At 48.1% G+C, this 26,150-nt stretch overlaps 1 protein-coding gene across 1 annotated transcript in view; it reads left to right on the top strand.

Annotated features, from left to right (window-relative positions):
• The window catches only part of Slit3 (slit guidance ligand 3), a 571,841-nt gene that overhangs the window by 492,048 nt on the left and 53,643 nt on the right, over window positions 1–26,150 (top strand). Inside the window, exons 17-23 of the mRNA XM_040748452.1 lie at window positions 3,410–3,553; window positions 4,540–4,683; window positions 6,526–6,689; window positions 7,459–7,591; window positions 23,174–23,242; window positions 25,418–25,489; window positions 26,067–26,138. Of these exons, the coding sequence (XP_040604386.1) occupies window positions 3,410–3,553; window positions 4,540–4,683; window positions 6,526–6,689; window positions 7,459–7,591; window positions 23,174–23,242; window positions 25,418–25,489; window positions 26,067–26,138 (798 nt within the window). The remainder of the gene's footprint in view (window positions 1–3,409; window positions 3,554–4,539; window positions 4,684–6,525; window positions 6,690–7,458; window positions 7,592–23,173; window positions 23,243–25,417; window positions 25,490–26,066; window positions 26,139–26,150) is intronic.

A 26,150-nucleotide genomic window follows, 5' to 3' on the forward strand; every position in this document is an offset into this window, starting at 1 on the left:
GAGTCCAGGCTGAGAGAGCATCCCTCATTGTGGGATGGGCACTCATTTCTTTGGTCTCCTTTCACCCATCTTGTGCTGGCTTCTTGTTCTGTGCTGGGCAGATGAGGGAGCCATAGCTCAGAGAGGTTCAGTGGCCTCTCTATGGCCACACGTTGAATGCATATCAGAACTGGCTCTCAGACTTGGGTCCATCTCAGTCCTAGCAGTGTGAGGTCAGGCTTGCTTCACTCCCCACCCCTCTGAGTGTCTCGGCAGAGGTGCCAGCATGGAGAGGGTGAGCTTTCACCATCTGACTCCCAGGGCACACTTGTCCTTAACTGTCCTTCCTATCCCACCCCACATCCCATATCTCCCAGCCTCACAGCGGTGTCTGTTTCTTCAACAAGGTAAATGCAGTTAGACTCATTGTTCCTCACCAATTCTATATTTACCAACTCATCTCTGTACCAAACTCCACGCAACTCTAAAATCACAATTCTCTAAGCTGTTTGTGTCATTGACATACATACGGTAGTGGAGGACCTACTCACGCCAGCATGTGTCCCTTAACTGGGACACCCATTCCCATTCCCAGCTGAGGCAGAACACAGTGATGCTATGCCTCCCGGGTTCAGCTCTCGAGCTGTAAGCAAGCATCCTCTTTGCTATTTATCCAGTGGCATGTGCTTTGCAGTTTTGTGCTTTTTCTTGCCAACTTTGGCCCAAGAACAGTGCTGGCACACTGACTAGACGCCCAAAGCCCGAGAAGGCTGCACTGTGCCTCACTGAGGGCACACGTGCTAGGAGGGGCTTCGTGTATTTGTTCAGGCATGAGCCCAACGCTGCTAGCCATGAGTGCCATGCTGATGGATCAATAGTACAGTAAATACAGCGTCTGAGCAGAAGCACTCACAGAACAAGCTTGTTATTGATGGGTTGATGGAAATGCCATGACCAGGGGCTCACAGGAGCCTCATCTAGTTTCCCCAGGAGCAGTGATTCAGTGTTCCTGGTGATGTAGAGTATAACAATCGTGAATTATGAGGACTGTCTGTAACCCCTCATTTCCTGTTTGTCGTACTTCCACCCATCAGCTCCCTGAGCCAAGGGAACAGACTCCTTCTAGGCCCTATGCAGCTGCTCTCTCAGTCACACCACTCATGGGTCCCTGCTGACTACAGCCACTGCCTTTAGACACAGACCCATGTAAATAAATCTGTCTGGAGCAGGAGATGAGCTAGCTCTCTGAAGGGACAGTGGAATCCAGAGCTGCCACTGTGGCCCAGCACCCATGAGCTCCTGGGACCCAGCACAGCTAGGAGCCACTTTTCATTTCTAACCAGAGAAAGGTACACGTTGGTTTCAACCTCCAGACAGATGTGGAGATGAATAGGGAGGTGAGAAAGGTGTTGAAATGAGTCAGGCTACACAAGTGCCGATTTGCCCAGCAAAGAGGATCGCAGGAGTCTGCTTCTGCAAAGAACACACAGTCCCTACACACGCCTTTTTAGGTGAAAGTCACATAAGTTGTGTTCCAACTTGTGATGGGGGATGTGAGCACCGAGAAGTAACCACTGTAGGCTAAGGGATGCAAGATTGCTAATGTGTTACAGGAAATGTTACAGGAGGCAACTGGTCCCCATCCTCAGCCACATGCAGCAGACCTGAGCATGGCCAGATGCAAGCCCAGATCTCAACTGAAAGAGCAGATGCCACTCAGCTAGTCCCTATATTTGCCATGCAGGAGCGAAGGTTGGGGCTGCCAAATACCCTGCATGCTGGCACTCATCCACCTGAGCTCAGCTCTGCTCTCATCCACTAGGTGATCCTAGGAGACCCTTTGGGGTGGGAGGGGATGGGGGCAATCAATTTCATCATTTGCATAATAAATTTGTTTTGTCTATGAATAATGACAAGGACCAGAAGTAAATAGGTGACAAGGTGCTGCTCAGAGAAGGAGTGTCTGCCTCGAACGCACATGACCCAGGGTTCAATCCCCAATACTACACAAACCCAAACAGGCAAATAGGAAGAAATAAGGATGAAAGGTTTAGCCAGTGTCTGTAAGCCCAGCAGTTCAGACAACCTCACATGCTCAGTGAGTCGGCCACATCCTCAGAGTTTCCTGTCCACAGTATGAATATCACCAGGCTTTGCTCCACCCAGAAAACCATGCATGCCTTCAGCCTGGACTACAAGGTGGTCCAGGAAATCCCTACTTCTGGTTCCCGAAAGAACCCTGGGAGCTAGAATTTTCCATGGCTGTGCAGGATCTGCCTGTTGTCACTGTCCTAGTGTGCTCTCCCATGCTGTGGACACCCGGTATCAGAGAAAAGGGCCTGCTCTCAGAGCTGGGACAGACTCAGGAATGGCAGCATTAAGGCTGGGTAGGAACAGGGATGCTGTGGGAAAACCAAGATCCCGGGACTGGGGAGACGAGGTTGTTGGTAGATTATTCACTGCACATGCATGAAGATCTATTGGATCTGAGTTGGATCTTCAGCACCCGTGTATATCCAAGGTCAGCTGCCTGTAATGCTAGAACTGGGGACACAGAGACAGGAGGAACCCTGGGGCTCACAGGTCAGTCAGTCTACCTGAATCAAGCAAGCTCCAGATTCAGTGAGGGACCACGTGTCAGAAAATAAGAACAACTGAGAAAGATACATGACTTAGATCTCTGGCCAAGGCACACACACACACATGTGTATTCACATGTGCACATACACACACGTGCATGCACGCACACACACACACACACACACACACACACACACATACACAAAAACCAAAACCTCCCAACTTGAATTCTGCAACTCAGTAATACAAGTGAGTGAGTCCTCATGTATAAATAATCATGTATAAAAAGGAGAGGTCAGCTGATGAAATGTTTCTGGTATCCCAGAATGCCTATCTTCGTAGCCCAGCTCTTTCAGCTGTATGAATCTGGGAACGTTACTCAATTTTCCTGGAACCCAGTCTCCTCATCCGTAAAATTGGACAGTAGTATCTATCTGTCGGGTATTGTTTGAGAGTCTCATGAGGTTATGGCGGTTGGCCTCTCCTAAATAAGAAGTATGCAACAGGTACAAAGTAAGAAGTGTCCACTTACAAGGGGCTCCCGCTGAGACCTAAAAGCCCCTCAAATGTGTTCACCCCCACTGGGGGTGAGCTACTTATGTTTTTCTCCACCCCTCCTTCGAGGACCACTGCTCAGTGGTAAAGAGAAGAAATAAGAATGAATCTTCCAGAGCGTTCAAAAGACGATTACACTGAAAGCCCTCTAAGTCCTGGGCTGTGTGCGTTGCTCCACCTGTTAAGGAGTACCTCCCTGTCCCAGAGCACAGATGCTAAGGACCCAGTGTCAGGGTGCTAGAGGTTGAGCTCCCTCCATCCACCTGATCCTCCTGCTTCTACCGCCTCTTTCTAGAAACCTGAGCAACAATAGGATCAAGGAGGTGCGAGAGGGTGCCTTCGATGGAGCAGCAGGCGTACAGGAGCTGATGCTGACGGGGAACCAGCTGGAGACCATGCATGGGCGCATGTTCCGTGGCCTCAGTGGCCTCAAGACACTGTGAGTACCCAGACATGGGCTCAGGTCCAGAGCGGGGAGGCAGGAGGCAGGGAAATGAGGGCTGGACTATCAAGGCTGTGGACAGGGAGCTGAGCCAGGCACCATCCTGGCCTGTGGGTCCCTTCCTCCCTCACAGAATCAGACTTCTCCACCTTTAACGCAAAGAAGCTGACATGCTGAGCCCACCAGCATGCTCACACACCTAAGCACATCCCACTCAGAGCCAGTCTAATGCACTCACGTGCATATTCATATCAGAAATGTACATACTGAGGGATACACACACTCACATACCTATTACTCATACACACGGAAACACATGCTGTGCCCCTAAACACATCTGCAAGCAAGCATCCATGTTCGAGCATATGCACATACACTGAACCCATTTGTGGGTCCTCTTCCTCCTGGAAGTACACATGTGTATACTGACAACCATACCATCTGTACAGGTGCACAGGGATAGCTATGGCTTGTGTTTACAGTGTGGCTTCGTTACTTATCTATTGCTGTGAATAGACACCATGACCAGGGTAACTTTAAAAGAAAGCATGGGGCTTGCTTATTGTTTCAGAGATTGAGTCCATGCCCATAGAGCAGTAACTGAGAACTTAGATCTGATCTACAAGAGGGAGGCAGAAAGAGGGAGGCAGAGAGAGTCGACTAGAATGACATAGACTTCTGAAACCTCAAAGTCTACTCCCAGTGGCACACCTCCTCCAACATGGCTACCTTCCTGACCCTCCCCAAACAGTTCTACCAACTGAGGACCAGGCTTCAAACATAGGAGCCCATGGGGGCCATTTTCATTCAGACCACCGCACAGTGTGTGAAGTACACAATCAAATTGTGTTTGTCCCAGTGAGGGTCAGGCCCTGCTCATCACTACACAAACCTGAACAGTGGCTGGCTGAGCCAAGATGGCTGTGTACCTTTTGAGAGGTAAGAATACTACCCATGACCCTCTCTCACCCTCTTCCATCCAGGATGTTGAGGAGCAACCTGATCAGCTGTGTGAGCAATGACACCTTCACTGGTCTAAGCTCTGTGAGACTGCTGTCGCTCTATGACAATCGGATCACCACCATCACCCCTGGAGCCTTCACCACACTTGTCTCCCTGTCCACTATGTGAGTTCTCCTGGCATGCGGCCTACTTCCTCTGGGCCCCTCCCTGCACAATTCCCTGACATCCCAGCTCCCCACTGACTGTGACCAAGGTCACCTGCCCGTCTGTCTATTTAACAGACATGTGTCAGGCCCTCCCTATGTGCCAGATACCATCTAAGTACTAAGGATTGGAGACCCGGCTCCTCCTCCATGGGGCTCCCCATGGTGAGAAAGCTCTGTGGAGAAGCAGTAGCAAAGATTAGTTTGTTGAAGAAAGTGGAAAATGCATTTCCTTTAGCAGGAACAGCCATGCAAAGACCCTGTGGTTGATAGGAGCAAAGTATATAAGCAAAGCCCAGCAAGGACATTGTACTGAGTATGCAAGGACACTGTGTAAGACAAGATGGAGAGGAGGCCAGAGTCGAGCTGCATGGCCACAGAGGATGCTTTAGTTTTCAAAGCACACCAAGATCACTTGCTGTGCTCAACAGTGGGTTTTAAAAGATGATCCTGGCTACACTGGTATTTGTCAAAGTCAGAGTTGGAGCCCAGCTTTCTAGACCAATAGTGAGCATGCTGCCCAGGGAGTCCGCTGAATTAGGAAGGGGGCAGCATAGGATAGTGATTATGACTGTAGAGCCATGCTTCACAGGTTCAAGCCCCAGCCTCCTCTCATTGGCTGTGGCAGCTTGGGACTGTCTGTTTATCTCAATGCATCCATTCTTCCCCAGCACCATCCACCTCCCATGAGTGCAGTGAGGACTGGCCCTGCTGACAGTGTGAATGCATAGCCAGACCTAAGGACAGCCAGCTCTCAGTATTTGTCCACTTTACAGTCGCTGACCATGCTGCCTTGTGCCTCGGCTGTCCTTAGCGAGCAGTTACCCGTCCCGTCTTCTCCACTCAGAAATGACAAAGCAGAGTAGCAGCCACCGCTGTTCTTGCACCCACTGTCACCTTGCCAATGGAATAGACGTAGGGTTGCAGAGTGGCCTGGGGCCAGCAGTCTAGTTTCTCCCCGTTAGTGAGCCCCTCTGGCCCACCGCCTGAGCCCTCCTGACCTCATGCTTCACACCCTGCCTGAGGACTGTGCGACGGCAACTCCTGGGTTCCACAGCCCAGGAAGCCCCCTTTCATCCGCTCTCTCTCCTCTCCCTTCTTTGGCCACGTGGCCTGCCCCTCCCCTACTCCACCCTGTGCCTCCGTGGCGTGATAGAGGTATTAATTGCTTAGCATGGTCCCAGGCCTCAGACAAGCACTCAGAGTGACAACTGCTACCATCCCTGTCCTCCCCCCATCAGTGTCTCGTGCCACTGCATAGACCATAACAAATTACCTGTGATGCACAGTCCGGCTACTGGCTATGCAGAGGCCAGCAGAGATGCCAGCCTCGCTGAACCCAGTCAGTGTGCAGCTGCTGAAAGTCACAGAACTAACCTTGGTACAGACACCACAGGAAGAAAGTAAGGGGCACACGTCAGCAAAAGGAACAGGCTCAGCTGCCCCAGCCAGGAACACTGACACCGCAGCCCTACAAACTGCAGGCATCTCCGGTGGGAAGGAAGGCATGGACACCGTTCTCAGCTAGAAGAAATTGTCCACAGAGGACTTGCCAGCTTTACCCAAGTGGGGCTTTTTAGACGGAGGAGGCCAAGGCTGTAGGTCGCAACACACCCATTAGCATGGGCTATGGCTGAGGGTCGTTAGACATCCCCTTGATTTAGAGAAAAATTCTGCATCGCTCAGGAAGGGATGCCAAAACCCTATCACTACCCAGGGAGAGCTAGCCTGGGCTATATAGGAGTAGGCTTTCGGCTGGGGTCAAGGAGGACGATGACTACTCAGAGGTTCTCTCTCCCTCAGAAATCTCCTGTCTAACCCTTTTAACTGCAACTGCCACTTGGCCTGGCTCGGCCGGTGGCTGAGGAAGCGCCGCATCGTCAGTGGGAACCCCAGATGCCAGAAGCCCTTTTTCCTCAAGGAGATTCCCATCCAAGACGTGGCCATCCAGGACTTCACCTGCGACGGTAAGAGGGAGTGATCTGGGAAGGCAAGGCAGGCTGCTGAGACCCTGATTCCTCTCTGCCCTCCTGTGCGTGGGCTGTGAGGGACCCTGCTCTAGCCTCGGAGGGTCTGCTGCTGGCCCTCTTCAGAGTATGCACTTAGGGGAAACAGACTTCACGAAAATCCCTTCCATTTGACCAAGAGATGAACCCACAAACCTGAGGCTTTGGGTCTCAGGGCCCCAGAAAGCATATTTGATTGCATGAATTCAAGCCAGTATAGTTCTTTACTCGATGAAAATTTCTTGTTACCTTAAGACAGAGGAATCTGTTTGCAGATTAACTGAGGTGCATTATAACGAGGTTGGTGACGTGCTCACCACCATGTAGGGACGACTACATAGTGGTGGGTGGAGAGGGGAAAGTAGAAAGAGAGGAGGAAACAGACTGGGCTTTACCTCTGTCTGGCTGCTCCTTTGATTTATTCCTCGTGTGATAAGCAGGACCCCTTTCCTATCTGTGGCCATGGGTCTGGGTTAGCAGCTTGACTGGTCTTCATTTCATGCATAGCACAGAAACTGTCACTGCCTGCCCCCCCCCCCGGGTACCCAGACATGCATCCTTCCCCTCCAGCTGTGGAAGAAACCAATAGCTACCTTTAGTTCTGGCTCAGGCTCACTGCTGGGGCTAGGCAGAGGTGGCCCTTGCTGGGAACAGACTGGCCCTGTCAGTCAGCTTTGCCCAGCTGTTCTCCTGGCTTCTACCACGCTCACCCTGTCTGGGTTCTCCACAGGCAATGACGAAAGCAGCTGCCAGCTGAGTCCACGCTGCCCCGAGCAGTGCACCTGTGTAGAGACGGTGGTGCGATGCAGTAACAGGGGGCTCCGTGCCCTCCCCAAAGGCATGCCGAAGGACGTGACTGAACTGTAGGTACCACCCCCAGGCCCCCAGTCTCACCAGCCACATCCTTCCCCTGTGCCCCAGCATCTCAAATGAGGGTGTGGGGACATCCCAGCAGAGCTTTCCTCAGTGGTTGGGAGCTTTGATTGGTGTTGGGGAACCGGGTTGAAGGGGAAGAGGGAGGCCAACTCCAAACCATCTCCACCTGGTAAGAGAGGCATGCCTGACCCTCCTCTCTCTAAAGATACTCCAGAGTGCAAATGGGCTGCCACATTTCTTGCACCCTCCAAAATCCCCTGTGCTATACCCTGCCTTTCTGGACCCTGTGAAGCCTGTGTCTAACCCTGGTGAGAGCACGAGCCTCTTTATGCACAGGAGGGCCTACTTACGACATGATCCCATCCCTCCTTCGAGCATTCCTGTCTTACAAGTGGTGTGCCAGCGCTAAGTTGCACCCGTTCTAGAACATCTTCCCAGCTCAGGTTCCTCACAGTCCCTCCCCAGATCTTGTTCCTGGACCAGAAGCTCCAAGTTAAATGAAACAGGTGCCGTGTTCTTTTTGGAGGACTCACAGTACTTATGCAGCACCCTGTCTGGCTCAGCGGGAGCCAGGCCTAGCTCTCAGTCAGGCTTAGGTGCTCACCATCTGGTGCAGAAGAGCGTCACAGGCTCGCACCGCCTGCCCATGCTCTGTCACGCTGCCCTCCGCCGGGCCGTCATCCCATGGGGATGAGGTGACTCATATGTCAGGCTCGCTGCCAACGTGGAGAGATGACACTTAGGAAAACAGGTGGGCCCAACTCTCATGAGGCTTGAGGTCTCTCGGGGGGGGGGCAAAAGACGTTTGTTCTCTCATCTCTGAAGCTCTTGTGACTCGATGGAGGGTGAAGCAGGAAGGGGGTGCGAGAGAGAGGTTTACCCAGGTGCACTACTCAGAGAAAGCGTCTCTGGGACATGACACTCAGGCTATGAGCTGAAGGGCCAGCCGGGAGCAGGTCCCTAGCAGGGCAGGAGGGGGACAGGCAGAAGCAGCTACGCCAGTGGCGACCCTGTAATGGGACCTGGAAGAGAGCCACGTGAGGGGACTGACAGTGGGTCAGGGTGTCACACCACCACTCACCACTCACACCCACAATGTCACACTCGTGAGTCAGAACTCCGTCCCAGACTCCAGGCCCACTCCCTCTGCTAGGACCATCTGGGCTTGTTTCCTCAGACATAATTGACAGAATGTGGCATGACCCAGATTCCTTCTGGGGAATCTCTCTAGCACCTTCCAGGCCAGTGTCTCCTAGGAGGGCTGTGAGCATGCCAGCCTCTTAGAATGCAAACAGATCCTCGGTGGGACTGTCACTTCTGGCAGTCCCTGATGCTCAGACAGGTTGTCATAGGGACTGGCAGCCCCAGGGAAGGAAAGGAGGTCTGACAGTCACTAAAAGACCCTGTCAGCATAGGTATAGGCTGAGGCTGAGCCCTCGAAAGTCTGGGTGAACAAATACAATGCCGTGTGGTGAGCTGTGTCCGGGGAATGGGAGCAGCAGAAAATGGCCATGGAATGTGTTCCTCCCTGACCAGATGGGTGCCAAATGACATGTCGAAATGCAGAAATGCCATGAGGACAGCTCATGAGTGCTTTCCTCTAAGGTGCAGGACACAGAGACTGAAATAGCAAAAATAATTGGGGCTCCGTACCTTTAGAGGGCCTCTAATTATTTTCTGTGGAAGAGATGGTATCTCCCAGCCAAGCACGACTTCCAGTGTGCTCCAAGAAGCCTCAGTGCTGGTGCTGAACCATCTCCTGGACCAAATGGCGGGAAGGAAGCAGGAAAACGAGGACTCAAGAAAGTGAAAGCCAGTAGGCTTGACACACAGTGCCATGGGCCCCAGCTTGGGACCTTTTATGTTTTTTCAGCACCCGCAAGGACATGTGCTTGTCAGGTACACTGTAATACTGGACACGTAGAAACTAACATGGACCATTTTGAAATAGCTATCTCTTATTCCATCTAAAAATAATTCCATACTTATATAAGAAGTGTGTTGTTGAGACAAACCAGTGATTGACGTGCTGTCTAGTTTGTGCAAATCTTTAATGGCTGGCTTTTCTATTCTGCATCCCCTGCATTGTGCTAGCTGCTTGGGTGAAGCTGCAGGAGAAAGGCCAGCTTCACACAGACATGTGGTTGGAACAGGAAGGAGCATTTTAGGAATCCCTTCCAAAACTGGCGGGTTTTCATCATTGATCACCTACCTCAGGCAGTGGGGTCTTCTGAAAGGGTACCTGCTGCGTGGAACCCACATCCGTATCTGTGAACTTACTTCTTCTGTTACCCTAAACCACACTGGTCTGTTGACCTTGGGTAGTCAGTCTCCCATATTGTCACTTAGATCAGCCCACTGAGTTACACAGGTTGTCCAGGTCAAGACACATTCTGCTGTCCAGTAGGTAAAACTTCATATCAGTGATGTGACCACCTGTCAGTTTCCCATCAGATAAATCTTCATAAGAGGGAACTGTCCCTGAGCGGTGGTGGCGCACACCTTTAATCCCAGTGTTTAGGAGGCAGAGGCAGATGGATCTGTGTGAGTTCGAGGCCAGCCTGGTATACAGAGTGAGTTCCAGGACAGCCAGAGCTACACAGAGAACCCCTGTCATGGGGGGGGAGAGGACGCTATTGAGCTCAGTCCAAGTTTTCAAAAATATTAATATTCATGTGAAAGCCCCAATTCAGTCACTGGCAACAAATACCATCTGTGCTTTGCCCTGGGCCCTGCTCTCTTATTCATTTCCAGAAACTCTAGTAAATGCCTCTGTCTGAGAAACCTCGCCAGTCATTCCTTTAAGTAGAAATAGTGTTTTTCGTGGGACAACCCCAAAGCAGCTAGTTCAGCGAGCACGGGAGTGGGATTTCACTGAGCATTTCATGGGCTGCAGAAATGCTGTGTGTGCTCTGTTCATTTCGTTACACACTTGCTAAAGAAACAAGTGCTGGGGAGGGGGGGCGGACTGTTACTGCTGGTAGTTTTTACTGCCTTGTCAAGGGCAGTCTTAAGTGTGTCTTGCTTTGCTGTTGCAGTTTGCTTTGTAAATATTTTATGTGCAAATGCACACGTAAGTGACAGCACAGTAACTTAGGCCCAGTGCTCTACCTTGAGCTAATGTCCTCTGTTGGTTTTATGACACCAGGGCAAATGTAAGCTGAGTATAGAACGGAGAATGTCGGCCTTTTTCTTTAAGATTTTATTTTATTTTTGAATGATATTTATACGTGGGTTGGGGTGCATGTGCTTGCAGGAGCCCACAGAGATCATGACCAGCAGAGGTTATCAGATCCCCTGGAGGTGAAATGACAAGACAGTTCTGAGCTACTCGGTATGAATGCTGGGAACCAATCTTGGGTCCCCTGCAAGAGTAGTATGCTCTCAAAGTCATTGAGCTATCTCTCCTGCACTGAAAACAATGCTTTTAGATCATTATAAAAACAATTTGGACCTCAGACTTCCTAAAAGTCTCAGGGACACGTAGGTGCCCGTAGTGACACGTGGAGAACCGAAGCAGTTACTACAGCAGCCAGCAAGGAGTATAGGGAGACACCTGTTATAAGGGCATCCAGTTCCTGATTGTAAGGGGGACTATGGTGGTTTGAAAGAAAATGGCCACAAAAGGGAGTGGCACTGTTAGGAGGTGTGGCCTTGTTGGGGAAAGTGTGTCACTCTGGGGGTGGGCTTTGAGTTCTCCTATGATCAAGCTACTCCCAGTGTCACAGATCATTTCCTATTGCCTGCAATAGGACTCTCAGCTCCTTCCCCAATACCATGTCTGCCTGCACACCGCCATGCCCCACCATGATAATGGACCGAACCTTTGAACTGTAAGCAAGACACTCCAATTAAATGCTTTTCCATGGTGTCTCTTCACAGCAGTAGAAACCCTAAGACAGGGACCTATAGGCTCTTCTCAAAATCGGGGCAAAGCATGCCAGCCCCCCAAGTCACTGAGAATCTCTGCCAAAGCAGTACCACCCCACTCACAGAAAAGACAGTGATTGCTCTGCAAATATCTGTTTATCATTGGGCCTGCCTCACTATTCCAGAATAACTGAAGCCTAAAGATGTGTTTTCTTTCATTTACTGGAATGTTAGACAGTGGTTCTCAGCCTTCCTAATGCTGTGACCCTTTAATACAGTTCCTTCTATTGCGGTGACCCCCCCAAACATAAATTATTTTTGTTGTTACTTCATAACTGTAATTTTTCTACTTACTGTTATGAATTGAAAGTAAATATCTGATATTCAGGGTATCTTATATTCAACCCAAAAAAGGGGTCATGACCCCACAGGTTGAGAACCACTGATATAGATTATTCTAGCTTTTTCCTCCTACCCACCTGCTTCCTGTACCATTACCCGCCCTCCTTCGTTTCCCTCATTTTTCTGACCTGGAGAAGCCATTGCTCTTTACTTCCACGAGGCCAGCTGTTTAACTTCCACATGCCAGTGAGAACACGCAGCACTGGACTTTCAAGGCCTGCTTATAGCAGCTTGCCCAACAGCCGCAGAGCACAGATCTAAGCCCTTTCTCTCTGCCCCACCACAGTGTGCAGGCCCATCCCTTTCCTGCCGCCTGGTGACCAGTTTCCTGGGGTTTTGCAGCATCCAGCCATGTGGGTCACCTGCATTGGCCGGAAAAGACAGACCAGGAGCTCTGCCATCATTGTTTGGGCACTGCCTGTGTTCTGTCCAGTCCATGCAACTGGGATACATCTTCATGCCTCCTGCTGGGCTTGCTTTCCCAGCACTGAATGGAGTCACAGCCCAGCCTGCCTGTATTCTTTGACTCTCCGTTAGTTAGGGTTCCTATTGCTGCGATGAAAGCACATGACCAAAAAGCAAGTTGTGAAGTAAAGGATTTATTTGGCTTATATATACTTCAACTTCATTCATCACCCAGAAATCGGGGCAGGAAACCAAAAAGGGCAGAAACCTGGCGACAGGAGCTGATGCAGAGGTCATGGAGAGGTGCTTCTTACTGACTTGTTCCCCACGGCTTGCTCAGCCTGCTTTCTTACAGAACCTAGGACCACGAGCCCAGGGATGGTACCAACCCCAGTGGGCTGCCACCAACACCACCCCTGTGTCAGTCACTAAACAGGAAAATGTCTTACAGGCCTGACTACAACCTAATCTTATAGAAGTATTTTCTTAACTGAGGTTCCCTCCTCTCAGGTGACTTTAGCTTGTGTCAGGTTGACATATCCAGCAAACCCTGATACCGGGAGTACCAACGGGTACTCCCAGCCAGCTGCAGGGTTTACCCCAGCTTTGGAGAGATGCTTCCTCTAAGCATGGTAGGGTGCTGGTATGGGCCTGGTCCAGAGAGACCTGAGCAGGCAGCATTAGAAGAGAATGCTTGTCAGGGCTCCTAGGAGTTTTAGGGGCCTAAGGAAGACTGGTCCCTAGTAGAGCTGGGACTCTGTTCAATACTGGGAATGTATGCCTGGCACGAGGCAATGATGGAGGCTGAGAGCCAGATGCTCATTCACACAGTCAGCTGGTATGCTTCAGGAGACGCTGCCACTGGGGCTGGAGTAGAACAGTCAGGGTCACAGTCATGTCTCTGATTCTGGAGACTTAGAAGAGAGAGAAGGCAGTGTAAAAACTAGCCTGTGGCTGAGTCACATTCCCCAGCGACATTCAGGAGGAAAGCACGTGCCTGGCAAAGCCCCTCCTGATAAGAAGGTCTTCTAGTCAAGCACCTGGATCTCCCGGGAGCAGGTAGCATGTGCAGAGAGCCTGGGAAGGTCACATGCAGGCTGAGGGCCAGAGAAGGGTGGGCTTTCTACATATACGGACACCCAAGAGCAAAAGAGCATTGTAACGAGCAGCATGGCTTGATGCCACTGTCCTCACAGCAAAACATGCTGGGAGCAGGAGAGGAAGTGAAATCTTCCTTCTGCTAATCATGTATATCACTAAGCGAACAAAGTGTGTGTGTGTGTGTGTGTGTGTGTGTGTGTGTGTCTATCTGTCTGTGTATCTGTGTATCCGTGGATATATACACACACACATATATATGTATTTGAATATATTTTCAAAAACTGTTCAACACTGGTGTGTTAGACACTAAATCTATCCATAGGGAACTTCATAATACTCATGGTAATGATTATCATAAACTCCATTTTACAGCTATGTGAATACAGGCTCAGAGAGGTTAAGTACCTTGCCTAAACACACAGAGCTATTAGACAGCCAGAATGGCCTCTGAGCTGCCCCCACTTCACCCAGGCCTCTGGTGGAAATCCTGGCTGCCCTCTCCATCTCCATTCAGCTAATTCTTTGTGAGAGCCTGTCTGCTCTGCAAAGGTAGAAATGGGAGCAGAAAGCAGGCAGTGTCCGTGCAAGGAGATCTGTGTGTATTTTCATGCAAGGCAGGTGTGTTCTCGGGGGTGAAGACTGAAAGAGAACATTTAAATTCAGGTCAGTGCAAAGGTTGACCTGCCGGGAAAGCTGCAGCAGTTCTGAGGCCCGGGGCAGAGGGCAGGCTTCTGAATGGTCCCTCGGGGCTCCCTGTAGCTATAGGCAACTTTGGAGTTGAGAGCCTTCATCAAGGGTCTCCTACAAAGGCAGCTCTCTCGCCGCTGCATCTGCATTTCTGAAGCGGAGCTTTTTGATTCTGTGTCTTCCAAGCCATGATGCCAGGGCCCTGGGACACCCTGTACCGAAAGCTGCTCCCACTCGCTTGGTAGTGCCAAATGCAGCTCCCTTAGGGAGTTCTGGGATTTTCAGTGCCCAGGTGACATTTCCTGAGCCTAGCGGTTGCCAGCCAGTGTGTGGGGAGGCCATCGTGTGCATTCTGACATGACTCCACAGACAGACTCACACTGAAGATGCCACCAGGGACTGAAACAATGTAGTGCCTGGAGCCTCGAAAACTTATAATGTCACCTGGGGGTGGGGGTAGCTGAAATGTGGGAGGCAGGCTGGAGCTAAGGGCTTAAGGACTGAGGGCAAGGGGAGAACTTGACAAGGAGGCTACCCTCTCTTTGGTCCTTCAGAGAAGGACAAGGCCAGTGTAACTGTAACCAGAGGTCATCAGAGGGTCAGACATGAGATGAACCAGAAAAGGAATGTAAGGTCCTTGTAATTTCCTGCCTGGAGTTGGCTAGATTGCAGTGCCAATTATCATCGTCGAATTCTAGGTCTAGATGTTTCTGTGAATGTGTTTTGTAGTGCAGTTAGCATCTGCAGTTGGTGGACATTGCAAGCAATGGAGATTCTGACAGAGGGTAGGGAGTAAAAAGCAGGTGGCTTGCTTTGTTTGCAAGTGAGACAGGGAGACTTTCAGATGGGCAAACATTGGGCTACTCAGTTTACTCAATCCTACTGAGTACAAAGACTGGAGCAGAGACAATATCCTGAGCATGCCATGGAGACTGTTTGAGAAACTTGGTGGCCCCCACCCCCACCTTTCTCCAGGTCTCTTGGAAGAAGAGATAAACAGCTCATTTTTCCCTGGATTAACATGATTAGCACAGGTGACTTCAACTTCTCTGAAATGTAGCAGTGCCCTCTGTGGTTTGACCTAGGGGTTTCTGGGTTCACCAAAACACATGGAAGTCACATAGATAGACAGCAGTCAGGATGCTGTGGTGTGGGATGAGGCACTAGGCTGGGGAGAGCAAATTGAACACAAAGTGAAACCTCCAGACCCAAGGAGCTCTCCACCACAGTCTCTTGACCTCTTCATGTGCATGCCTCTTCTTTCATGGAGGCCTCGTTTACCAGCATAGACAGTGCCTGGCACATGGCAGCTGCTGGATGGATGGATGGATGGATGGATGGATGGATGGATGGATGGATGGGTGGGTGGGTGGGTGGGTGGATGCTCAGCAACTTGGCCTGAGGTCACAACCTAAGTGTGTGCACAGCTGAATTTTAGCCCCTGAATAAAGCTTCCTGAAGGCAAAAATGGGATTTGGTATACACACACCCACACCTAGCATGGTCAGGCACATAACAGGCTCACAAGAAAGGACTAAGTGAGGACACTGTCCAGTAAGACATGGCAGCTTGAGGCTTTCTGAATCAGGCCCAGAGTTCTGTGCGATGAGTCTCCCTTGGGGCTGGCTACAAGAAGAGAATCATTGGGTCTCAAATGAAGATGATACACATTTCAACTTGTCTACCATTGCCAAGATTGCCCATGCCCTGTTTCAACCCATTTCTACCCAATTTGATCACTTTGTTTGTAGTGGGTCTTGAATACCTAGCTGTAGTGGTTTGAATAGAAGTAGCCCCATAGCCTCAATGTGTTTGAATTCTTGGCCCATAAGGATTGTCACTATTAGGAAGTGTGTTGCTGTGGAGGCAGGCTTTGAGGTCTCCATACATGCTCAAGCCACACCCAGTGTCATAGTCATTTCTTGTGCCTATGGATCAAGATGTAGAATTCTCAGCTCCTTCTCTGTTACCATGTCTGCCTGCACACCATCATGTTTCCTAAACATGATCATAATGAAACAAACTTCTGAAACTATAAGCCAGCCTCCCAGTTAAATGTTTCCCTTTATAATAGTCGCCATGTTCATGGTGTCTCTTCACAGCAGTAGAAACCCTAAGACAACAGGCAACTCGTTATCCCAAATTGGGTCCTAATGAGCATATTAGAAATGCACATTCTCCAGTCCCACTCCAGACCTTCCAGATCAGAACCAGCTTTGTTGAAGTGATCCCAGGCCATTTACATGTGTGTTAATGCTTGAGAAGCTCTGAGACAACAGGAGAGAACTCATGGAACTGAAGACAGGCACCAGGCAGACAAATGACAATGACAGGATTCTGCAAGGACTGTGTGGAAGGAAATTCACTGCAAAGACGGTCTTGAAAGTCTCCTTAAATCTCCACTTGCGTCCTAAGCAACAGAAAGCCTAGAGAAAAGGACTTATGGTAGAGGGGTGAATAAACTGGCCTGTGGCCCCTCCTGAGGTAGGCATGGCAGGGGCTGTCTTCGTGATTCAGGACCACATAATTACATTGAGGCTGCATGCTTTTGTAGACTTCAGTCCACAAAATTTGCCTCATCCTAGCTGAACAGGTCTCTGCAGAAGCCTGGGGTCCAGGCAGGTCACTGTCTAAAAAGAGTTCCTTCATTCTACACTTGACCCCTACTATCATATGCCCCTTATAACACAGACATGCCCCTCTTTCCTTCTTTCCAAAAAGACATCAGAGATCCTCAGCATTGAATTCCAGTTCATTTAAAAATGTTTTTGTTGGGGCTGGAGAGATGACTTAGCAATTAAAAGCACTGGCTGCTCCTCCAGAGGACCTGGGTTCAATTCCCAGCACCCACATGGTGGTTCACAACCATCTGTAACTTCAGCGTCAGAGGACCCAGTGCTCTCTGTGGGCACCAGGTACACACATGACACACAGACATACATGTAGGCAAAACTCTCATACAAGAAAAATAAACATTTTATAAACAAATAAATAAAATGTTTTTATCATATATTAATTATACACAACAACTTGCATTTCATCTTGGCCTTTTCATACACAGTATATTTCAGTCTTACTCATACCCTAGTACCCCCCTCCGACTCCACTGATTCCTTTCCTCTCTCTAACTCACCCCACTTCTACTTTTTAATCCCTTTTATTCACGACCCAGTAAGTTTCGTTAGGGTTGCTTGCAGGAGCGTGATGAGACTTGTTTGCAGTACACACTTAACCTGGCCAGTGATGGTGCAGCACTCAGTGTCCACGGCTGACTAAGAGCGATGGTGGCAGCTCTCCTCAGTAGCCTGCATAGCACCTTGTCATACAGTGAAAGTCAGCCAACCGGGAAGAAGTTTCCAGCACAGCTCCAGCTTCATTCCTCTGTGTCCTGCCAACAGAAAACATAGTATCTTCAGAAATAGGGACTTCCCGTCCAGTTCTGGTAGTCAATGAACAGTGGTGACAATTGTTTATAGCGTTCGGGAGCGATCTCACATTCGCCACTGGGACTTTCAATTATAACCTGGGACTTCTGGGAGCAGCTTTATCCACCCACACATTGTACCTCCATTCAAGCTTTCATATTTAGCATAATGTGCGATTGGCCTACAGGTATCAGATTTCCTCATGGCTTTTGCACGCATCATTAGTTTGGACTGGCACCCCACGCACAACCTTCCTTTTCATTCCCCCATCTCCCTGCCTCCATCCCCATTAAAACCTTTCCTGTTTCCCCCATCCACTATTATGCTACATGTGTTCCATCATCGCTTTCCCTTACCTTAGAGAGTCTTTTCCCTCCTCTCTCATCACCCCTTTCTAGTTTCCTGAGCTCAACACACATCCTTTCCCACATAAACGCACATGTATAAAAATCTGAATCTGGACTCGGCCTGTGGGAGACAACGCTCAGCATTTGTCTTTCCAAGCCTAGGCTACGGCGCTCAGTCTAATGTTTCCGGTAACATCCATTTTCCCAAATGTTTCATAATTTCATTTTACGGCTGAGTAAAATTCCATGTGTACATGTGCCATATTTTCATTATCTGTTCATCGGCCGACGGACATCTAGGCTGAATCCATTTCCCAGCTTCTGTGAATAGAGCAACAATGACCGTGGAGGAGCGAATGTCTCTGTGGTGGGATGGAGAGTCTTCTGGATACACACCAAGGAGTGCTGTAGCTGGGACACAAGGAAGTTCTATCTTAGCTTTTAAAGAAACCCCAGACAGATGTCCATGGTGGCTGTACCATTTACATTCCCACTGACAGTGAACAAGAGTTCGCCTTTCCACATATCCCAGACAGCATTTGTTGTCATTTGTTTTCCATAATAGCCATTCCGACTGGGGGTGAGATGGAATTTCAAAGTAGTTTTAATTTACATTTCCCTGGTGGCTAAGGATGTTGAGCACATTTTAAAATATTTATGGGCCATTCATATTTCTTCTTCTGAGAATTCTCTGCCAAGTTCCTTGACCTATTTTTTTCCACTGAGTTTTTGGTTTGTTTGCTTGTTTGTTTAGTTTTTTTTAGTTGCTTGTGTATTTCATATATTAATCAGCTGTCAGATGTATCCGTTGCAAAGGTTTTTCTCCCACTCCGTAGGCTGTCTCCTCTAATAATTGGCTTATTGTGGGGCATTTTGCTTTGTTTACATACAGAAGCGTTTTAATTTCACGGGGTTGCCTTTGTCGGGAGTTGACCTTGCCTCCATAGTGGCTGGAGTTAGGGGAAGAAAACCGTTAGCTGTGCCTAGGTCTTGATCCTATAGCAGCTTCAGAATTTTAGGTCTTACACTAAGGTCTTCAGCCTCAGAGTTGATTTTGTGCAAGGTTAGAGAAAGGGGCCAGCTGTATTCCTCTACTAAGGATATCCAGTTTCCCTAGCACCACTTGTTACAGAGATTATCTTTTCTTCAGTGTGTGTGTGTGTGTGTGTGTGTGTGTGTGTGTGTGTGTGTGTGTGTGTATGCATGTATGCATGCATGCATGCGTGTGGTTTTGTTGTTTTGGATTGGTTTTCACAACTTTGTAATGAAAATCAGTTAACTGTAGCTGCGTGACTTGTGTCTCACCTCTCACTTGTCTGTCATTGACCTGAGTCTGTTTTTGTGCCCGTACCTTGCTGTTTTATCACTATAGCTCTATTATAGTATAGCTTGAGATCAGTTACAGTGATAACTAACACACTATTCTTTTTGTTCAGGGTTGCTGTGGCTATCTGGGGGTTTTTATGTTTCCATATGAATTTTTTTGGTCTGTTTTTGTTTTTGGATTTTTGTTTTGTTTTGTTTGGTTTTGGTTTTCGAGACAGGGTTTCTCTGTGTAACAGTCCTGGCTGTCCTGGAACTCACTCTGCAGACCAGGCTGCCCTGGAACTCACAGAGATCCACCTGCCTCTGCCTCCTGAGTGCTGGGATTAAAGGTGTGTGCCACCAACGCCTGGCTCCATATGAGGTTTAGTGTTTCGGTTTTGGGGACTTTGCTTTCTTTCTGTTTCTGTAAAAAATCATGTTGGTATTAAATAATCTATAGTCATTTTGACAGGGTTAAGTTTTCCAACCCATGAGCATGAAAAAGTCTTTCTCTCTTCTAGTATCTCGATCAATTTCCTTCTTCCATGTTTTAATGTTTTCATTGTATGTGTCTTTCATTCCACTGGTTAGATTTTTTCTATATTTTTGAGTGTGTTGTGAATAGGATTATTTCCCTCATTTCTTTTAGATCATTAGTATATAGGAAGACTGATGATTTTTGTGTGTTTACTGAAAGTGTTTATTGGCTCTCAGAATTTTCTGGGTTTTTTTCATATATTTTATGTATATGAGTGCTCTACTGCATGTATGCCTGCATGGCAGAAGAGAACACTGGATCCTATTAGAGATATTGTGAGCCACCATGTGGTTGCTGGGAATTGAACTCAGGACTTCTGGAAGAGCAGCCAGTGCTCTTAATCACTGAATCATCTCCCCAACTCCCCTGGTGGAGTCTTTAGGGTCTCTCATGTATTAAATCCTAGAATGTGCAAATAAGGAAATTTGACTTCCTCCTTTTCTCTTCGTTGTCTCTTTTATTTCCTTCTCTTGCTGTTCTGGATAAGATTTTAAACACTATATTGAATAGATGGCAATGAACACATTTGTATTTTTCCTCATTTTAATCGAACTGCTTTTTCTTTATTTAGCATGATGTTGGCTTTACTTCATAGTAGATACCCTTTGTTATGTTTCCACCGTTCCTAGTCTCCTGGAGGCTTTATTATGAAAGGGTATTGAATTTTGACAAAGGTTTTTATCTGTATCTATTGAGTTGATCCTGTGATTTCTGTCCTTGAGTCCATTGGGGGATACATTACATTTATTGGTTTGCATATGTTAACTGATCCCGTCTTCTCTGGAATGAAGCCAACTTGCTTATGGTAAGTGATCATCTTGGTGTGTCTTTGAATTCAGGTCACAAATATTGAGTTTTTTGACACCTGAGTTCATCAGGGAGATTGACAAAGGTTTTCTTTTCATTGTATCTTTCTTTGGTTTGGGTATCAGGAAAATGCTGGTTTCATGTGGGAATGTACATGTGTAGACATGTGGAGGTCAGAGGATAACTTGTAGGGATTGGTTTGTTCGAGTTCATTCTGATATTTAATACAGGTACTTACGACTGTGAACCTCCCTCTTAGGACTTCTTCCATTATATTGTATAGGTTCATGTATGATCGATCTGTAGTTTTTTCAGTTCTAAGATTTTCTTTCCTTCTTGGTTTCTTCAATGACCATTCACCCATTCATCATTCTATAGTGTGTTGTTTAATATGCATGAGTTTGCAGATTTTCTATATATCCAACTTTATTCCACTGTGGTCAAACAGAATAGAAGTTATTTCAATTGTTCTGTGTTTGCTGAGACTTGCTTTATGTCCTCATACATGGCCAGTTTTAAAGAAAATTCTAAAATTCTGCTACTGAAAAGAATATGTATTCTGCAGTGTTTGGTGAAACATTTTGTAAATGTTTGTTAAGTCCTTTTGATCTGTGATGTCACTTTATTCTGCTGTTTCTTTGTTTATTTTTTTTTTTTGGTCTGGATGAATTAGCCATTGATGGGAGTGGGACATTGAAGTCATCCACCGATACTGTGTTGGGATTAATCTATGACTTTATAGCCAGAAGACAGATTGCCTGCATTTAAAATAAAATCAGCCAGTGAATGGCCTAACTCTTCATGTACAAATCCCAACACCAAAAAAAAAAAAAAACCAATGACATGAAAAACCAAGACAACCCACCTCTTCCAAAAACTACCAGTCCAAATGGCCCCCAGTGAGAGTGATTTAGACAAAACATCACACAGTTCAAAAGCATGATTATCAATACTTTCAAAGAAAAGAAAGAATGCCACTCCTGAATGAATCCAAGAGAATACAAACTTTGGTACGAGTGATTGGTATTGAGATGATAGAGAGAGAGGAGAAGAGAGACCTGAAGGGACACAAGAGGAGGAGGGAACTGGGGTTTTAGATAAAGGTCTGCTTAAAAAAAAAAAGTACCACTTCTCGGGGAGCTGAGCACAGAGGCCCTGCACGCAAGTCAGGCCAGGTAGTTTTCTTTGGGAAAGGAAAAAGACAGTAGTGGGCCAAGGCCAGAATGAAGCCAAGCCAGCCTACTAGCATGGCATTGGGTATTAAATAAAGATAGGATCGATGTAGAAGGATAAAAGTCTTCGTGGAAATAGAGGCTATGAAAACTGGCTGAGCCGATTGCTCGAGTCTGTCTGGCCTCCCCCGTGTACCTTCCTAACCCCTGGACCTCCTCTGCTATGGATGCTATGGATGCTCCCCTTCTCCCTTCTGAGTCCTCCCATGCATGATCAGATGACAAATGGCTGTCATGGACAGTGCTTCTCAGATGCATGCTCTGGAGCTGGGCCCACCTCTGTAATTTCCCTCAGGCCCTGTGCAGCTCTTATCCGTGTCCTGTGTGCTACTTGCAGTCTATATGAAAGTTCTCGTGGACACTTTGGTTCCCACCAGGTTTTCTGCTGCCCAGATGCTCTACGATCTGACTCAGGGTTTCTTTTCCGATGTCACAATGTCGTCTTTGTCAGGTTTGTCAGAAGACAGTCTTAACACTAGTTGTTGGGTATTTCCCAAGTGTGGTTCGTTGAGGGTCTTGGGCTGCCAAGTCATCGAACAGCAAGCATCTCTTTAGAGTGGTGTCTCCCTTCTGTTCTGTGGGCTGCCAGTGCTGAGCACCGAGCACCAAGGGAGGAAGGGTTTCCCGCAGAGACCCCTGCTGATGCTTCTGCCCTGGGTGTGGCTCCCCCGCCCCCAGATGTTTAGTGTTTCTTCTGTAATTGCTACTCCTCATTTCCCCAGTTAATTCCCTGGAGGCTCTAGTAGACTGTCCCTAAGTATCATATGACATTTTGAGTCTCCCTCAATTCGAATTTGAGATCTTAAGACAAATGATGGCTCAATTCCCCAACTACCCTCCCATGAGCTAAGTAAAAACTCTGTGGAATTGTCAGGGAGATGCGGGTTCAAATTCTAGATCAGTGGTTTTCAACTTTCCTAACGCTTCTCCTCTTTAATACAGTTCCTCGGGTTGTGGTGACCCCCCAGTCATAAAATTATTTCATCACTGATTCATAACTGCAATTTTGCTGCTGTTATGACTCATAATGTAAATATCTAATATGCAGGATATCTGATATGCGACCCCAAAGGAGTTATGACCCACTAACCCACAGGTTAGACTCTAGATCAAACTATTTGTTTCTGTGTAACCTTGAGTAAGTGGTTCCTCAACTGTGTTGTCTCTGCTACTCAGATACTGTGACAAGTCAGCATCAAGTGAGTGCTTCATTTATCAATACCAAACAAATTTGCATTGCCTACCTAGTATGTATCAGCAGTGTAAGAGCCCTGCTAGGATACAGTGGCAGGCACTTTTAGCATGAACTCTACCATCATGAAACTTACGAGTCTAGTGGAGAAAAACATCACGGACTGGGTAGGAAGAGGTAACTCAGGAAGGCTTCTCAGAGCATGTAAGTGGTAAGCAGTATCCTTCCCAGTGTGATCACTCTGTGCCTCTCTTTCAGGTACCTAGAAGGAAACCATTTAACAGCGGTGCCCAAAGAGTTGTCTGCCCTCCGACAGCTGACGCTTATGTAAGGAGCCTGCCGCGTGGCAGGCGTTTGTTTCTCCTTCCTGAGGTGGTGTGGGGCAGGGCTATAGGGAGTAAGAGTCACAGCCAGATGTCACAGCTCTCTGCCTGCAGGCCTGCACAGTATAGGGAGGAGCAGCTGGGAGGAAACAGACCAGGCTGATGTGGGAAGATTTGCCAGCCAGGCAAGTGTGCACAAATAGTCAAAGCGTGTCATCATGGGCTCTGAACTGCCTCCCTGTTGACTTGCCTCTGACCTCCCAGGCTCCAAGCTGAACTCCTGAGCCTTCTGGACCTCCAGTTCCTTGTGAGCCGTGGTCACACTTAGATCTGCCAGGAGCAGAAACAGCCATCCCTTCTTCCTTCTCTGGTTTCCCGGAGGAAAAAAATGTCCCAAGTAGATGATTTAAACAAAGGGCCTTCAGTAACGCCTGCTACAAACTTCAAGCCTCCCAGGAAACCTGAAAACCCCTGAGTGGGAAATAGAGAACCTGGGCATGGGAGAGGGCCATGAGCTTGCCCCTCAACAGCATCACTGCCTTGCCTTGGGGGACACAGAGGGGTACAATTATTCCTTGGGCAAGTGGTAACTGAAAGATGCCTGTGTCTGCCTGAGAGGAGTAGGAGCCAGTCCACAAGACGAAAGAAGTGTTCTTTCACAGTGGATGTCAGAGGCCCACTAGTGAAAAGTTCCAAGAAGCCACCATTTTGTCCCCATTCTTATTCTCCAGAAACCAGTGTCTGTATGAACATTTCTCAGACTCAGAGCTATGGACATCTGAGGCCGGATAATTATTACTTAGGGGAGTTGTCATGATTATCATGAGAAACCAGGCAGTGACCTTGGTTTCCATTAGAAGCTGGTAGCACTTCCCAATAGCAACGGCCCCCCCCAAGATTCCGTAGACACTACCAAAGTTGGGGGTAGAACAAGAGAGCCCCAGTTGAGAACCGCTGCTCTGCAGCAGTAGGCACGGGCTTCTGCTGTGTGGAATTGCCCAGGTAGGAGCTGTTCATGCTGCCAGTTAATGCTGCCGCCACACCTACATACAGCATTTTAATCAGAGTATGCAGGCAGGGAACCCTGGCTTCAGAAGATTTGTAAGTTCCTTGGGTGATTCCAGTGTACAGCTAATAATCACCCTGCTGTTCTGCTGTTCTGGGAGTTTGTCTCTGAGGAAAAACTAGAGAGTGTAGTTGATAGAGGTCTCTTCTCTCATCAACTTTGTTCCTCCTCAGAGATGAGTCAGATGGAATGAATAAATGACAGAGAACTGGTGGTAAGAATTGGTCACGGGACCAGTTGTTCTGGCACACACGGGTAGGATTTACTTAAGGAGATAGAGCCAGGAGGATCATGAGTTCTAGGCCAGCCTGGGCTACACATTCTTTTAACCAGGCAGTGGTAGTTGATGCCTTTATTCCCAGCCCTGGGAAGAGGGTGGCAGAGGCAGGCAAATCCCTTGAGTTCTAGGCTAGCCTGGTCTACAGATTAAGTTCCAGGACAGCAAGGGCTATACAGAGAAATCTGTCTGGAAAGAAAGAAAGAGAGAGAGAGAGAGAGAGAGAGAGGGAGGGAGGGAGGGAGGGAGGGAGGGAGGGAGGGAGGGAGGGAGGGAGGGAGGGAGGGAGGAAGGAAGGAAGGAAGGAGGAAGAGAGGAAGGAAAAAAGAATTGATAATGGGAAGAAATATACTAGAATAAGGGGAAATTGTTTTCTTATGTGTTACATTTTGTTGGAATGAAATGGATGGATAGGAATGTAATTGAATGATTTAATCATTGAATGAGTAAATAAATGGATAAATGGGTGGGCAAGGACAGTGCAAATGTGAGAATTAACATTTGAATCAATGTATGAGTAGGTAAATAGATGGGTGGGAGGGCGATAAGTGGAAAAATGAGCAGGTGAGTGGAGTAAATATGAGAATGGGTAGGCATACAGATGGGCAAATGGAGACGAGTGAGTATATATCTAGACAGATGATCAAAGGTGTGCGGGAATACTAGGTGACTTTGTGAATGAACGTAAATGAGTGCATGGATAGGTGGATGAATGGGTGCACGTGTGGCAGTGAATGGATTGATTGATAGGTGGTATACTCACGTAATGGTGTATTGGAGACCCCCTCAGGTACAGCTAATAGTAACCCGTGCCTTTTCTGTTTTACTTTATCTAGTGACCTGAGCAACAACAGCATCAGCATGCTGACCAATTATACCTTCAGCAACATGTCCCACCTCTCCACACTGTGAGTATGGCGGCATCTCACGTTTAACACTCATGGGCATACCCAGTCTTGTATCCCCTCAGTCCTGAGGTGCCTTGCTCTCAGTCCTCAAAGCTTTAGCTGCCCCCGGTGAAAGGCAGACTTTAGTCATCAGAAGATGCAAAAAGGAGAGCTAGGGGCCTGGCAGATGGAGGAACTGGAAGCTAATTACCTCTGAAGAAGTCTGTCTTTGGAATGCCTTCTGGGATACATGCATGTTCTTTCCCAGTGGAGGGTTTCCTACACAATTATGTTTTGCTCAGACCCATTTACTTCCCATTAGCTCGGCACGTTGTAAGCACACACCATTTGACAGTGGAGGGAGGTGGTAGGAAAGCTGATTAGAGAGCCAGTCTGCTGTAGAACATGGGGGCGGGGGACCAGCTTCGGAGCTTCCTGGACTGGTAGGAGGTTTCTCGTCCCTCTGTATTACGGCTCCTTTGTCGATATATGAAACCAGGGAAATTGGAGGAAACATTTGCTTCGATGGGTCCACAGTGTAAACAGTGCACCCACGAGAACGGGAGCAGCCAGCGGGCTCACATTTCTCTCTCCACAGGATCCTGAGCTACAACCGCCTGAGGTGCATCCCGGTCCATGCCTTCAACGGTCTCAGGTCACTCCGAGTGCTGTAAGTCACGGG

The sequence above is a fragment of the Mesocricetus auratus genome, unplaced genomic scaffold (genome assembly GCF_017639785.1).
Source record: "Mesocricetus auratus isolate SY011 unplaced genomic scaffold, BCM_Maur_2.0 Super-Scaffold_100007, whole genome shotgun sequence".
Taxonomy (NCBI): Eukaryota; Metazoa; Chordata; class Mammalia; order Rodentia; family Cricetidae; genus Mesocricetus; species Mesocricetus auratus.